General features: G+C 38.7%; 2 protein-coding genes across 2 annotated transcripts in view; both read left to right on the plus strand.

Annotated features, from left to right (window-relative positions):
* Positions 1-639: 639 nt before the first annotated feature.
* The window catches only part of LOC100011902 (uncharacterized), a 30,607-nt gene continuing 16,677 nt past the window's right edge, over positions 640-14,569 (plus strand). Inside the window, exons 1-4 of the mRNA XM_056814686.1 lie at positions 640-1,045; positions 1,280-1,367; positions 4,114-4,513; positions 8,885-8,983. Of these exons, the coding sequence (XP_056670664.1) occupies positions 641-1,045; positions 1,280-1,367; positions 4,114-4,513; positions 8,885-8,983 (992 nt within the window). The 5' untranslated portion in view covers position 640. The remainder of the gene's footprint in view (positions 1,046-1,279; positions 1,368-4,113; positions 4,514-8,884; positions 8,984-14,569) is intronic.
* Positions 4,040-4,588, plus strand: LOC100011675 (histone H2A type 1-F). Its single transcript, XM_001362917.4, has one exon. The coding sequence runs from the start codon at positions 4,125-4,127 to the stop codon at positions 4,515-4,517; it is 393 nt and encodes a 130-aa protein (XP_001362954.1). The 5' UTR covers positions 4,040-4,124; the 3' UTR covers positions 4,518-4,588.

A 14,569-nucleotide genomic window follows, 5' to 3' on the forward strand; every position in this document is an offset into this window, starting at 1 on the left:
CTTTGGGAATACAATGCCTGGTCACATAGGTCAGCAAACATTTACTGACAGGTGAAGTGAGTACTTTTTTACACTAATAAATATATAAAATTATATATACATATGTGTTTATGTAATTTATATAAATAATTTTAATCTGGCCATGGAAAATTGGGCAAGCAAAGAAAATTTTTTCCATATTTTGGATGTTTTGCAAGAGGCAATACAAGGTAAACAGAGGCTATAGGAACTTTACTTAAAGATTTCTGGGACATGTGAATGCAAACAATGGAGCGCCATCTTATGGTCTAAAAAGAAACCAAGAACTCTTGCTCACATTATGAAGCCCGCTTTTTCATGCCGCAAAGAATTCACCGCAATGACCTTACAATTTCTTTTACTTTAATAGTGTTAGAATTACATTGATTTATCATCTATATACCTGGAGGAAGATCTGTGGGGGCAGTGGAAAGTCGTGGAATGGATGGGGTATACCTAAAGATAAAATCAACCCTAATAGATTATGGACAAACGGGGCGGAGAGAACAAATACCCAATTAGTTCAATCAGGCTCCGGGGAATGTTGAATCATCCAATCAGAATGCTCTTGGCTCTATAAATGGGCGACGTAGCCCTTCTTACTTTTCTTTCTGTTAGCATCATGGCTCGTACAAAGCAGACAGCTCGCAAATCTACTGGTGGTAAGGCTCCCCGCAAACAGCTCGCTACTAAAGCAGCTCGGAAGAGCGCTCCTGCTACGGGCGGTGTGAAGAAGCCTCACCGTTACAGACCCGGCACCGTGGCGCTGAGAGAGATCCGGCGCTACCAAAAGTCTACCGAGCTGCTGATCCGCAAGCTGCCTTTCCAGCGCCTGGTCCGCGAGATCGCCCAGGACTTCAAGACCGATCTGCGCTTCCAGAGCTCGGCTGTGATGGCTCTGCAGGAAGCTAGTGAAGCTTATCTCGTAGGGCTGTTTGAGGACACAAACCTGTGTGCCATCCACGCTAAGAGGGTGACCATTATGCCCAAGGACATCCAGCTGGCTCGCCGCATTCGTGGGGAGAGAGCTTAAGTTTGAGGGAATTAGAATTTTAAAAAGGCTCTTTTCAGAGCCGCCTACTTTACTAAAAAGATCCTGTAATGCTCCTACGTGTACCAGGCATCTTTTTTTCCTCTGTTTTCCAGGCAATTACACATGCCGTCCTTATTAACGAACAGGCATGGTGAATGAACCCTGCCCATTCCCCCCAAAAGGAAAACATTCTCTGAGGTATTAGCGAGGTTCCCACTTAACTCCTAGTTCCTCAGGAAGTCTTTAGTATTTGCAGATGGCAAGCAGCAGCTAGCTGACTTCAGTCTTCCGGTTCTAAGGCAGTACTTCCTCTTGAGTGAGTGGCTTGAATCTACAGATAAAAGTAACATTTAAATCCCAATTAATGAATCATTTTCTTCTAGGAATGAATAAATGCGTAACCTCAGCCATATTAGTATGATTATGACTACTCATTGAATGGTAGTAAGGGGTTTCAGAGTGCAGGGGACTCGTTCTTACTTCTTTTTAATCCCTCTGCCTAATGGCCAAGCTGTGAGACTTTACTCGATGGTTAGCATCTTTAAGGTTGCTTATAGAAATGACTAATCTTAATGTGGCTTGAAATTGTGAAATTTCAATACTGCATTTAATTGTCTTTCTATGCAGTATTTTAAGCTATGATGTGAGTACAATTTCCTTGTGAATATCCAAAAATGGTGAGTTTTATTTGAAGATGTCCTAGGAGTATACTCTAGGTAACCTAAAGTCAAAACTGTGGTCAATAGTCAACAAACATGTATTGCCCACTATGTGCCAGTATTGTACTAAAGTGCTGGGGATACAAAGTGGGGGGTGGAGGAGCTTTGCTCTTAAGTAGCTTCCAGTCTGGTGAAGGAAACAATATGCCAGCAATGATGTACCCCCTGAAATGTATACAGGATTTATTGGGGGGGGGGGGGTCCTTTCAAACGAAGACTGACTTGAAGGAAGCCAGGAAAGCTAGAGATTGAGAAGGTGAGTTGTTCCAAGCAATGTAACAGTCACTGAAAATACAGAGTTGATAGGTGGACAGTTGTGTGCAAAGAACAGGAAGTAATTAGAGGCCTTTACAAATGCACCACCTAAGGTAAGCAGATCACAAATATTTTAAAATATTATGAGTTATCAAGAGGACACATAAGCGTTGATAAGAAATTACTTTGTTGTTCAGTGGAATATAATCCTCCTATTAACAGACAGTTCCCCACATATTAACTGTTTCCTTAGAATATTATACATTTAGAGTTTGTAGGGAAACTGGAAGTCATCTAGTCTAACCTCTAATTTTGCAAATGAACAAAGAAAATTCATATAGGGCCAAACCACTGTTTATTTCACTCTCTTCCCTTTTTCAGAATATACTACCCTCCTAATCCCCTAGAAATAATACTAGACTTAAAGTAGTCTCCAGGTAGAGGTTCATGCTTTTACTTAACTACAGATTACTTAATAAAATTTACATTTTTTTCAACATTAACCCATAGCCAAAATTTGAGACATGATGAGGTATGTCCACATTACAGCCATTATAGCCATTCAAATACTTGAACATAGCTAATGTATCTCCTTTTATCTTCTCTGCTGAGAAATTGGAATGATAGAGACTTTAGAGAAACAATGGAATCAATCATGGAAGAGACCACAGTTAAAGCAGCTAGCTGGCACAGAGGCAAGGCCTGGATCTTGAGTTCAAATCCAGTTTCAGAAGCTAACTCTGTGGAAGCTGACATGTCATTTGATTTCAATTTCCTCTTAATAAAATGAGAATAATAATACCTACCTCACCAAATGAGATAGTTACTTTGCACAGTTCCTGGCACATAATAATAGCTATATCAGTGTTAGTTGTGGGGTGGGGGTGAGGGGCGTTATCCTTATTAATTTCCCACTTAAGGGGATATGAGGATATAAGACAAAAGAAAATGCAGTATTAAATTCCCTTTCAGATAGAAGAGGAAATTTTAGGAAGACAGAGAAGCCAATCCAGGAAAAGAATAAACTCAAGAATTTCAAAAAGGACACCATCAGAAGAGATCTTGCTGAACTCTAACAGCACTGTCTTAATATTCACTTTGGAGTAGTTTGAAAGAGGCACAAGAAAAGCTTCAGACCAGTAAGGGAGGTTGGGTACCTATAGACCAATTCTTATTTTACATCAGAATACTGAGGTCCAAATTTAGTGACTAGTCCTAGAAGCAAGGGCAGAATAAAGGCAAGTCTCCTGACTCAAAAGCCCGCTCTTCCTGTTACACCACGATTTTTCTTTAAAAAAAAAAAAAAAAGCATGAGATTTTGAAACGTTTTCCTTGTCCACTAATACATGGATCATCTAACCATGCTTTTTATTTTTTTTTTTTACGAGACTAAGCTTTTACTTTGAGAAATGGGATAACTTTTACAAAAACTCGAGTTTGAGGAGTCACAGCTTCTAGGAATTTAATGATTTAGTGACCACTTTGGAGCCCCTATCACAGACAGCATTATAGTTACCTAAGGATCTTTGTACTTTTCCAGACATGAGGCAATGTTTTACAATGCGACCAACCATACAGAAAGCATCCGCCCGCTAAGCGAAGCGAAGTGACGTAAGGCTACGCGTTAAGGTAGCAATCTGATTGGTTGACTAAGCCAATAATACAATTCCTTCGGGACACGTAGAAAAAATAACGTCTTTTATTTCATTTATATTTCTCTTGTCTAAGGCCTTTTTCTAGACAGTCTTCTTCCCGCCCTCTACTTCGCGTCTTAAAAAAAAAAAACTAAACTTAAAAACAACTCATTATATTGAGGGTATTCAAATAAGGGTTTGCAAAAATCTAACGTCTAATTGGATGAAATGAAAGAACACTATCCGAATGGGAGGGGCTATGTAAATAAACAGATGCCAGTTCTACTTTCTAATTGGTTTATTCATCAAAAGATGTTTTCAACCAATCAGAACGCGTCGTCTACTCTACCTCCTGAAGGTATAAGAAGTTGCTGTGCCGTGGCTAGCAATACATCTCCTTTCTAAAGAGAGGTCTTCTTTGGTTTCTTCGCTTCTAATTTTGGTCTTTTTCGAGAAACTTTGAACATGTCCGGCCGTGGAAAGCAGGGAGGCAAAGCACGGGCCAAGGCTAAGACGCGATCGTCTCGAGCTGGCTTGCAGTTCCCCGTAGGTCGGGTGCATCGTCTTCTTCGCAAGGGAAATTACTCTGAGCGAGTAGGCGCTGGAGCTCCGGTATATTTGGCTGCGGTTTTAGAGTATCTTACTGCGGAAATCTTGGAACTGGCTGGTAATGCTGCTCGTGACAACAAAAAGACTCGCATCATTCCCCGTCATCTTCAGCTAGCTATCCGTAACGACGAAGAACTTAACAAGCTGTTGGGCAAAGTCACCATTGCCCAGGGTGGAGTCCTGCCCAACATCCAGGCTGTGTTGCTGCCTAAAAAGACTGAAAGTCACCACAAACCTAAGGGCAAGTAAAATTGCCAAATTCTACAGGAAGCTGTAGAAACCAGCATTTTGAACCCAAAGGCTCTTTTCAGAGCCCCTCACAGTACCAAAAAAGGAGCCTGTAAGCTTTTTGGTGTCCCTTACCCTTTAAGGAATAACTGCTTTCCTCGAATACTTAAAACAGCATAAAAATACCTCTATGGCAGGCTTGGAGCTTGACCAGCATTTTTAACTTGATCACTTTTTTGAGTATGCCAGTTAGATGATACTCCATTGCAAAGTTTTACACTGTATGAGTCACTGCGGGGAACTGGAGCAAGCAGAAATCGGTGGTTTTTTGCACCCAAATACCTATCAAGTTCGAGGCAACTCTTGGGAGATATATGTACCTTACTATTCCACGCCCCTGGAAGGGACTTTAATGCATGTAATAGGTTTCATTTTGCATGAGCAAGTAATCCAGTTTCCTGAAAGTCCCTTATGAAAATGACAGTCTCAGATGACATGCTAAAACAGGCCTACCTTAGAATTAGTAAAGTTTCAGACTTGCACATAGTGAATATTTACTGTGTGTACATGCTACACATCGCAGCATTCTGTAAAGGAAACAAGCTGGTGCCCAGGTCCCCTGATTTCCAGCACAGATCTACTTGCTAAATAAAACCTTTGAGATGTGGTCAAGGTCTGTTAAAAGCTTTATGCTTGTCCCTCAGTTCTTCACAATAACACTGACTTGAAGTTTATTGTTCACAATAGCTCCACATCCTTCTTGGGGGAAGCAGTAGTTTGCTTTCAGGTGGAATAGATGAAGGCAGTGGACTTGCTTTCAACTGCCCTCCCCAGTTCTGAGTATATAACAGTAATATTTTTGTCTTTTAGCATCGAGGGGACCTGCCCTTGCCTTCTCCTCACCCTTCAGTCAAATATGAGGTCAATTCCTGCCAGCAACTGCCTCTGCTAAATCACTATTCATTTTACCCCTTGCACCTCTAAGACTTATCTTTCGGTTTAAAAAGAAATCTTTTTTAATACAATGACTTGCTATTAAAAATCATATCCTATCTAAACATTTTTAAGTCTTGCAGAGAAAACAAGGAATAATGTTGCTCTCTCCATACTTGGAGAAAAGTTCATATATGAATTGGACTTCAGGTTATATTAGTGTTGTAACTCCTTTTACCAATACATGTTACCCTCTGAAATTTATAATCTTAATGGTATAGAGCATAACTTATTCAGACTCACAGCCATTCAAGTATGACTTGAATCTAGATCTAGGCCAGCGGTTCTCAACCTCTCAATTTGTAGCAATGAGAATACATAATACATATCAGGTATTTACATTCCGAATCATAACTGTAGCAAAATTACAGTTTTGAAGTAGCCACCAAAATAATTTTTTGGTTTGGGGTCACTGCAACATGAGGAACTGTATTGCGGGGTCACGGCATTAGAAAGGTTGAGAACCACTGCTCTAGGCTAAAAGGCCAGCTCTTTCGGCAGCCACTTTGACACAATAATTCTCAAGGGTCATAGCATTAAAGTTTTCTGTAGTATTCATCAACATGAAAACCTCTACCTCATTCAAAATTCGGAAAAACAATTTTCACATCATGTGTTCCAAGTTTTGACTCCCGAAATATCATACCAGAGAATCACTAAAACACATTCTCAAATGTCTAGGTCACTTGCACTTGTTTGAGACTAAACATTCATTGTCTTGGACTTTGTATTCAAAAATTAATCAGGTACCATCATCCAGTCCTTAGAAATATGTAGGTTGGGGAGGTCATGGAATTAAAAGATGTTTATCTCAATATCTACTAAAGAAGCAAAGTTTTGAGTAATACCTCTATGGGTAACCAGTTAAATGACTTTAGGTGAGTCACTTTCTTTTTAGTTCAACACCACTAGTTTATACAGGGAACTAAGGTTCCTTTCAACCCTATATACTCTGATTTCAAGAGGCCTAAATCTTCCATCATATGCTAAATAGATATGAGCAGAAAAGTAGAATTAGATTTTTGCTAGGAGGCAAATATTCCTTTATGTTGTATAGTTATAGCACTAGATCTAAAATAATATTCTTTATATACAGTTGCTTAATAAATATTTATTGTAGATACATAGGTTAAATTAGAGAGAGCCTGAAATTTGTTCTTAGTGTTTATGGGAAGTGGACACCTTTGCTTTGATATGTCCAAACTTGGAAAACATCTCTGGTTCATCAGTATCAATTGGGACCAATTCCAATTTAGTGTAACTATTATTAACATACTATATACAGGGATCTGGGATTCAGTACCTGCATATTTTTTCTGTCCCTAAATATTTGCTATTACTATCCTCAAAAGATTTTCTCATTCATGGTTTTATTCTCATCCATGTTTTAATATTTAAATATTTCACAATATGTAGTAGGGTTTCAAGAAAGTGTTATATTCTATATTTTTCCAGAAGAAAAATAACCTTTCTTTATTTGTAAACTTTGTGTAGTTTTTTCTTTCTCTTGAAGAGTATGTGTGATCATAATGGTATAGAAATGCTAAAATTACTATTATTACCTCTATCCACTAACTTTCAATTTCTCTGTTGCCCCAAAATATGCTTGGACCCTCCCATTCCCCCAAAATCCTCTGTTGATCTAACCCTTCTAGTTATCACCTACTTGACTAGACTTTACTATTGATCACCTTGCTTTCCTTGATATTCTCTTCAGTCTAGATGTTTGTGCCACTGTCCTCTTTTGTTCTCCCAGTCTGCTCCTTCTTAATCTCCTTTACCTGATATTGAACTAGATATCTTGTAGACATCTTAAATATACCATGTCCTAAACCAAACTCGTTATTTTTCCTTTCAGCTCCTCCCTTCTTCCTAACTTTCCTGTTACTGCCAAGGACCCATTATCTCTACTAAAAAGTCTGATATCTTGGGTATAAATGAAAGAGGAAAAATCAGTTTCATCAGCTGCCAAGTCTTGTCAGTTCTAGTACCAGAATATCTCTGGCATACGTTCTTCCCTTTGCATCATATCAAAGCCAACTTTTTATACTGTCTGAACAACAGAAATAGTAATTTTTTCTCTATTCTTATCTTATTCCCTGCTTCCATCCCTATTTTACAATGCTGTCTGATTAATTTTCCTTATACAGAGATGTAGGAATTTCAGGTGAAAATAAAATTTATTTTTTAAAGAAATGTACTGGTTGAATCACATTTCCACTTTATGGAAGCAAAAAAAAATATCAAAAGGGAAAAACCTGCCATATTATACTCGGACTAATTATTTTTAAAGATTATGTAAATTGAGTTCAGAGTTTTGAGTTTTGTAGGCATTATGCATATATCCATTTCTGCCTGTTTGAGACCATGTGAAAGATCTTGCATGTTTATTTATCAGCACTATTATACAAGGCTATGAAAATGGAATGATAATAAAGCCTATCTTTTGGCATACCCTTCACTTGTAGAATTCCTGATTGCTATTTAACATATTTGAAGGCTGTTGTAAATGTAAGGATGTACTCACATACCCTGACCAATGTTTCTTTTGCTAACCAATCAGAGGACACATTAATTTAAAGGAAAACATCTAACCATGCACCAAAGCTGAGCTGGTTGACAAAAACCACTAAAATCTTGATTGGTGTTTAAATACAAATTAAATACAAATTGAATGAGCCTCAAAGGAGGAGAGGTTCCTGAGTAATAGTAGTGAAGGAGTACCTGGAAGTGGCAATGGGGAAATGTTCCAATTTCTCCTTCTTCTGCCCTGCCACCCCAGTAATTTAGGTTATCAGTGAAAGTGCAACAAATGCTGGAAAGTTTAACCAGGGAATCTTAAGTCGCCAGGTGGGAGCCAGATAAATGAAAAAACTTTTAAAGAAAGACAAAAAATTTTTCTCCCTTTCATTATCCCATGTATTTTATTTTGTAGATTTTAAATCAGCACTCTGAGAATGAGTTTATTTATAGGCTTCACCAGATTTTTTTTTAACCCCTACGCTAAAATAAAACAAAATTCTAAGTCTGACATTTAAAAGCTACAATCTGTCTCCATCCTTCTTGGAGTAACTGCCATTGCAAGGCAAACAGTGTACGGAGCCACTGGAAATGAAGAACTGGTATTAGCAATAAAACACAAAGCATAGAAAACAGCTCTGGAAACGCAGTTATGAAAAACTTTTCAAAAATGGTGGTTTAAGTAAAGTATATGATTAGTTACAAATATTTGACAAATTAGCCAATTGGAAACTAAAGCTGTCATCAACTTTTTACATCTGCTTCACCCATTGGGGCAAGCTTTATCCAATCAAACGTTACAATACACCAATCTCTTTTCTAAATACATGAACTACAATTAGAATAATCTTTCATTTTCCCTAACTTTATTGCAGGATTGCACGTTTTCTGAACGGGTATAGTAGGCCTCAGTTGGAAGAAAGGCTCTCAAGACCCTGGGACAGAAGCAAATGCAGTGGAGAGGAGAGTACAAGGTACTGAAGCATGTCTGTGGAGTAGAAAGCATCTCATCCAGAGCCATGAGCATTATGAACTTATTCAACATAATGACGTTTTGTGAGATTTAAAATGGTTGAGGTCTTAAACTGTAGTGATTAAAATAGTGGAAGATATAAATAGTGATAGATATAAGAGAGGGTGAGTAAATTTGACCACAGAAATATGTTTCACTACAGTGTCTTGGGTGTTAAAATCAAATATAAGGTGGTCGCCAGGGAATTATTCCCAATTATTCAAATACCCAAGTCAATTGGGTTTTATAGAGATTTTTAATTAACAATACAATGAGTAATCAAAGAAGGAGAAAGAGAGTAAGAAAAGAATCAGTTTTTTTAACACTCACCACAAGGTCTGACTAAACAAGGATTTCTAATGACACCAGGCCAGCAGCATCTCAGCTGCTTTCACCAGCTCCCTCCTCCATCTGAATGTTTCAGAATCAGTCTCCTCAGAATGAGTCTCTCCAATCTGAATGTTTCAGAATGATTTTTCAGCTCTTCCCTGAGCTCTTATTTTTAAGGGCAAAATCTCCTCTGTCACCTCCCCTAAGTCCTTACATCTACCAATCACTGTAGATGTTTCTAAAGGACCGCCCATTTTTAGTCCACACCTAAGAAGGTGTGGATTTTTGAGTAATTCACACCAGGAAAGCTCTGAGTAAGTTTTCCAGTTCTTTGTTCCTTGTAAATTCACAAGTTGCTTGACCTTTATAGGTACTTAGCTTAAGAAAAGTATGGGTTTAAGTACTTTTCATTGTTCAGAAAAGAGTTTACAACTTTATCTTCCCCTAGGGCAGACCCAAGTAGGTAAAGTAGAATTCTCACATTCCTGCTTTAAGTAGAGTTCACTGCCCAAATGGGGTATGGTCTTAATCCAATCTTATAAAATAGGGTCTGGGAAATTTTAAGGTTTACAGTTTTCAAGTGAATGGGGGAGAGACTTTTCAACTGGAACATTAAAAGCTTCCCACCATCACGTCCTGTGACATCCAGAAGACCATGTACCTGCAACTAAACCTTCTGGAATCTGATCAAGTACTTTCTGTCCAAGGGCACCCAGTTGGTCACCAGATACACCATTTCCATATAGCCTGGCTTCCTGAGTATCCAGTATCCAACCCTAAAGCTCTTTTAAAAGCAGTGAACTGTCAAACAATCTTTAACCAAATTGAACATTTATTTTTTAGTTTGCATTTGTTAAGGAAAAGATACAGAATTTAATTCCAAACAAGCAGGGCAAGAGGAAGCTGTGGCTAAGTGGTAGAGCACTGGGCCTGGAGTCAGGAAGATCTAAATTCAAATCCAAGCCTCTGACACTTCCTGGCTGCATGACCTTGGACAAATCCCTTAACCTCTGGTGGCCTTACAAAAGGATACAGTGGAGAAGGAAATACATGTCAAAGCCTTGTGATAGATAGGGAAATGGAGCCACCCACTACTTTTACTTAAAACTAGAGAGTGAGAGTGATGGAATAGAGCAAGAAGGTGAAGAGGGGGGAGAGATTGTTCCTCCCCTCTCCTTAGAAAAACCAACACTAGTTGTCTTCAGAATTACAGAGTATATCTCTTCAGAGACTGGGTTGAATGTAGAGTCAAGTACTGAAACTGATTCTTCTTCATTGAGGAGAAAGTATAGTTCTCCTCCTCAAGCTTTAGGTCTCTCTTCCTGGATTTGTGATTTCCTGGACAAGTGATTTCCTTGTCACATTGTGGCTGACCACACAGGAGTCTAAAGAATTTTCTCAATAAACTTCTAAAATTCCTTGCCTTTTTACTCTACCTTCTCACCACTTAGTCCCTTTTAACAGCAAACTTGGCTTAAAGACACAGTGTGACAAGGAAATCACTTTAAAAGACTGATATATATATATATATATGTATATATATATATATATATATATATATATATATATATATATATAAATTTAAGGTCGCCAAGGAATTCATCTATGTAATTCCTAAATGAAAACTCAAGTCAGCAGTCAACCTTTTATGGAGTTTTTAATTACAAACAGGAGGAAGAAAGGTATGAGAGAGAGAGAGAGAGAGAGAGAGAGAGAGAGAGAGAGAGAGAGAGAGAGAGAGAGAAGGGAATAGGGCTTAAATACCCCCTCTGTTTAGGCTGGGCCAAAAGGCCCAAGCCCTTAGATAGCTGAGGCAAAGAAAAGAGATCAGTCCCTATCACTCACGTGACCAAAATGGAGAAACAGTCTCAGGGGCCTCCACCTCCAGCCTCCTTCAGAGCAAGCCTTCTCAGAGCACAAGCTCTCAGAGCACAAGCTCTCAGAGCAAAACCTCTCCAACTCCCCCAGTCCTCAGACCCCGCTATCTTTAAGGAAATCATCTAAGTTCCCTCCCCTCAGTTCTCACATCTACCAATCACTGTCCATGTCTTCCCTGTGCCAATGGTGGCTCTAGCTTAACCCAGGACCACCCAGAGGTCTGTGGCTTTGCACATGTCTGTTGAAGGTCATATTCTCAAATAATTAAATCTTGATCCTTTGCTGCAGCCCTTCCTAAATCCTTTTACTCTGAGTAGGGTGGAGATTGTAAGTTCCAAGACCTGGTTCTGTCATTCCAAGTATCTCTATTGTATTAATTCTAAAATCAATCATGACTCAAAGAACTTCCTGTTCTATGCTTAAGCATAGGTCAAAGCTCTTTCCATTGTTCAGCAAAAGGTTTCTGTCCTAAAGCAGTCCCAAGTAGGGAGAAGAAGGATCCTCCCATGCCAAGGGGGTTCACATTCCAATAGAGTTCTTACTATCAGTAGGAAATTTTTTCCAAGTATGAAACTTTCCAGTGGTGAAATTTCCAACATTCACAAGTCTAAGAAATTTCAAGGTTTACAACAGCTGCTAGAACATGTGAGTATAAAAAATTTTTTCTCTCTTCTCTTTTCTCCTTAAGGTAAATTGGAATCAGCAGTTTTTCTTTTTCTTCCCTTTAATCTTAAGGGACAGCTGGGTAGCTCAGTGGATTGAGAGCCAGGCCTAGAGACAGAAGGTCCTAGGTTCAAATCGAACCTCAGATACTTCCCAGCTGTGTGACTCTGATAGTTAGATAGAAAACAGCTGTTTTAAATCTCAGCAACAGGACCCTAAAGTCCTGGCTGGAAGAGCTGTTTCTAAATAACCTTTCCCTTAAGGAACAACTTCCTAGATTAGAAAAAAAAAACCCTGTGGAAAGTTTGTTGCTTTGCACTGCTCCCCACGTGTTTTGTGAAGACTGTTAGAGAAATAATTACAATATATATATATATATATAAATGAGTACTACATTCTTTGACATTTATATGGCAGCTGAAGAATTAGGGGCATTGAGGAATGCAGGATACCTCCAAATTTTTATATTAATAGGTACTGTCATTTTTGTACTCCTCAATACTATATTTAGAGATGCTAAAATAAAAAATATTGAGGATAAAATAGAAAAAATTGAGGATAAAATGCAAGCCCAATTAGAAGATCTAAAATGGCAAACACCCACTCTACCAGAAACAGACCTGTTTCTGAACCTTTGAATGAGGAAATTTCCTTCCCTGAAATAGAGATGGAAAACATCTTCCCTATAGCCCAGTTAACAGACTGCTTCTCTCGGGCAGTGCAAGTCTTGACTGAATTTAATCCCCAAAACCCTTCCCCTGCAATCCCAGTTTCTCATGTTCCCTCTCCTACAGAAAACCAAATTCCAACGCAAAGGAGATCTTGTCCTCCTAGAGAAACCTGTCCTTGTCAAACTGACCCACAGGTGCAAAATTCAACTAGAGGCCTGTTTCCTCTAAGAGAAGTACCTGAAATAGGACGGAATGGGGATGTGGTGACTTTAAGACATAGGATACTGTTTACTCCCAAAGAAATAAATGAATTTACACAAAATATCCCCACATATGAACAAGATCCTTTTCTAGTAGCAAAAAAGATGGGAGACATATTTTTTCAGTATAATCCGTCTTACAAGGACATTGAGAACTTGCTACAGGCTTTTTTAAGTGAACGTGAAAAAAATAAAATAATTGCTCATGTCAACAAAACCCGGGGGCGAAATGCAGCACATTGGCCATCTCAGGATCCCGAATGGGACTATAACAATCCTGAGGATTATCTACAACTATACCGTTGTAGAGAGGCCCTCCTCACGGCCATGAAGGAATGTGCAGACAGTACAGATAAGTGGATGGAACTTGAAAAAAATTAAGCAAAAGGAGGAAGAAACACCCTCCAGATTCATGGACAGAATAATCAAGTTTGGGGACAGATACTTAGATTGGGACCTAACTAAAGAGAGTAGCTTAAGACAGGTTAGAAGGATCTTTGTAAATAACTCTTGCAAAGCAATTAAGAATTATTTTAGAACACAATGCCCAAGATGGTCAGATATGGGCCTTGAAGAATTGCGAAAAACAGCTATATATGTTTTAAAGGGAAACAAAGAAAAGGAGGAAGAAAATAATGATGACATGGAGGAAATGAAGAAAAAAATGAGATATTTGATAGATAGGATAACTAAATTAGAAAGTGGGCATGATAATGAACCAACGACAACTGCCCCTCTCCAGAAATCCAATTATCAATCCATTACTTGCCACTTCTGTGAGAAGAAGGGCCACAAAATGATGGAATGTAGAACCTTTCTTAAGATGATTGGAAGTAATACACAGTTTAATAATAGCTTTAGAAATAATAACTATAGAAATGATGATAATGGTTATAGAAACCAGAATTCTAGAAATTATAATAATGACTATGGAAATAACTATAATGAGTATAGAAATAAGAACTTTAGAAACCAGAATTATAGAAATAGGAATTGGGAAAATAATGACAATGCTCCAAATGAAGAAAATTATAATGATAATGAATAACAACAATATATGAGAAATGGCGCTCGTCCAAAAAATACTCGAGGTACTAATGACCCTCAGAGAGGTGCCCTTCAGGGGGGTGCCCAAGGAATATCCAAAACACAAAGATGGTGTCCGGGGGAGGGGGGGCTGGGGCACAGGAATCAGAGGATACAACCTTTGATTTCCCGGACCCTGATGTCCAACTACCCGTTGTCCCAATCCACTGCCCCCCATACTAATGAACCCCATGTTACCTTAAAGGTGGGTAATACCTATTATGATTGTCTATTAGACACCGGAGCTTCCTGGTCTGTATTAAAGAGAACACCTGATTTCCAATATTATTCTGTTGGCTCAGAGAATGTAATGGGAGTATCAGGAATAACCCAAAGAGTTAAAAGACTTCCTCCTAGAATGGTGTCTGTAGGACCCCTAGAGGTACAACACTCCTTCCTTTTGATGCCTGACTCCCCTTTAAATTTGCTGGGGAGGGACCTTCTATGCAAACTCAGAGCCACAATAACCTGCTCCCCAGATGGCTCATTATCATTAGAAGTACCAGAGGAATCTTTAAATTTACTCCCTGTAATTCTCTCAGAGAGTCAGGAGAAAAAAGAGCATCCCATCTTTGCAATACCTAAAGATATACCAGAGTCTCTTTGGGCCACATCTTATTCCGATGTAGGTTTACTTAAGTCGGCTGTTCCTGTCAGATA

The sequence above is a fragment of the Monodelphis domestica genome, chromosome 2 (genome assembly GCF_027887165.1).
Source record: "Monodelphis domestica isolate mMonDom1 chromosome 2, mMonDom1.pri, whole genome shotgun sequence".
Lineage (NCBI taxonomy): Eukaryota > Metazoa > Chordata > Mammalia > Didelphimorphia > Didelphidae > Monodelphis > Monodelphis domestica.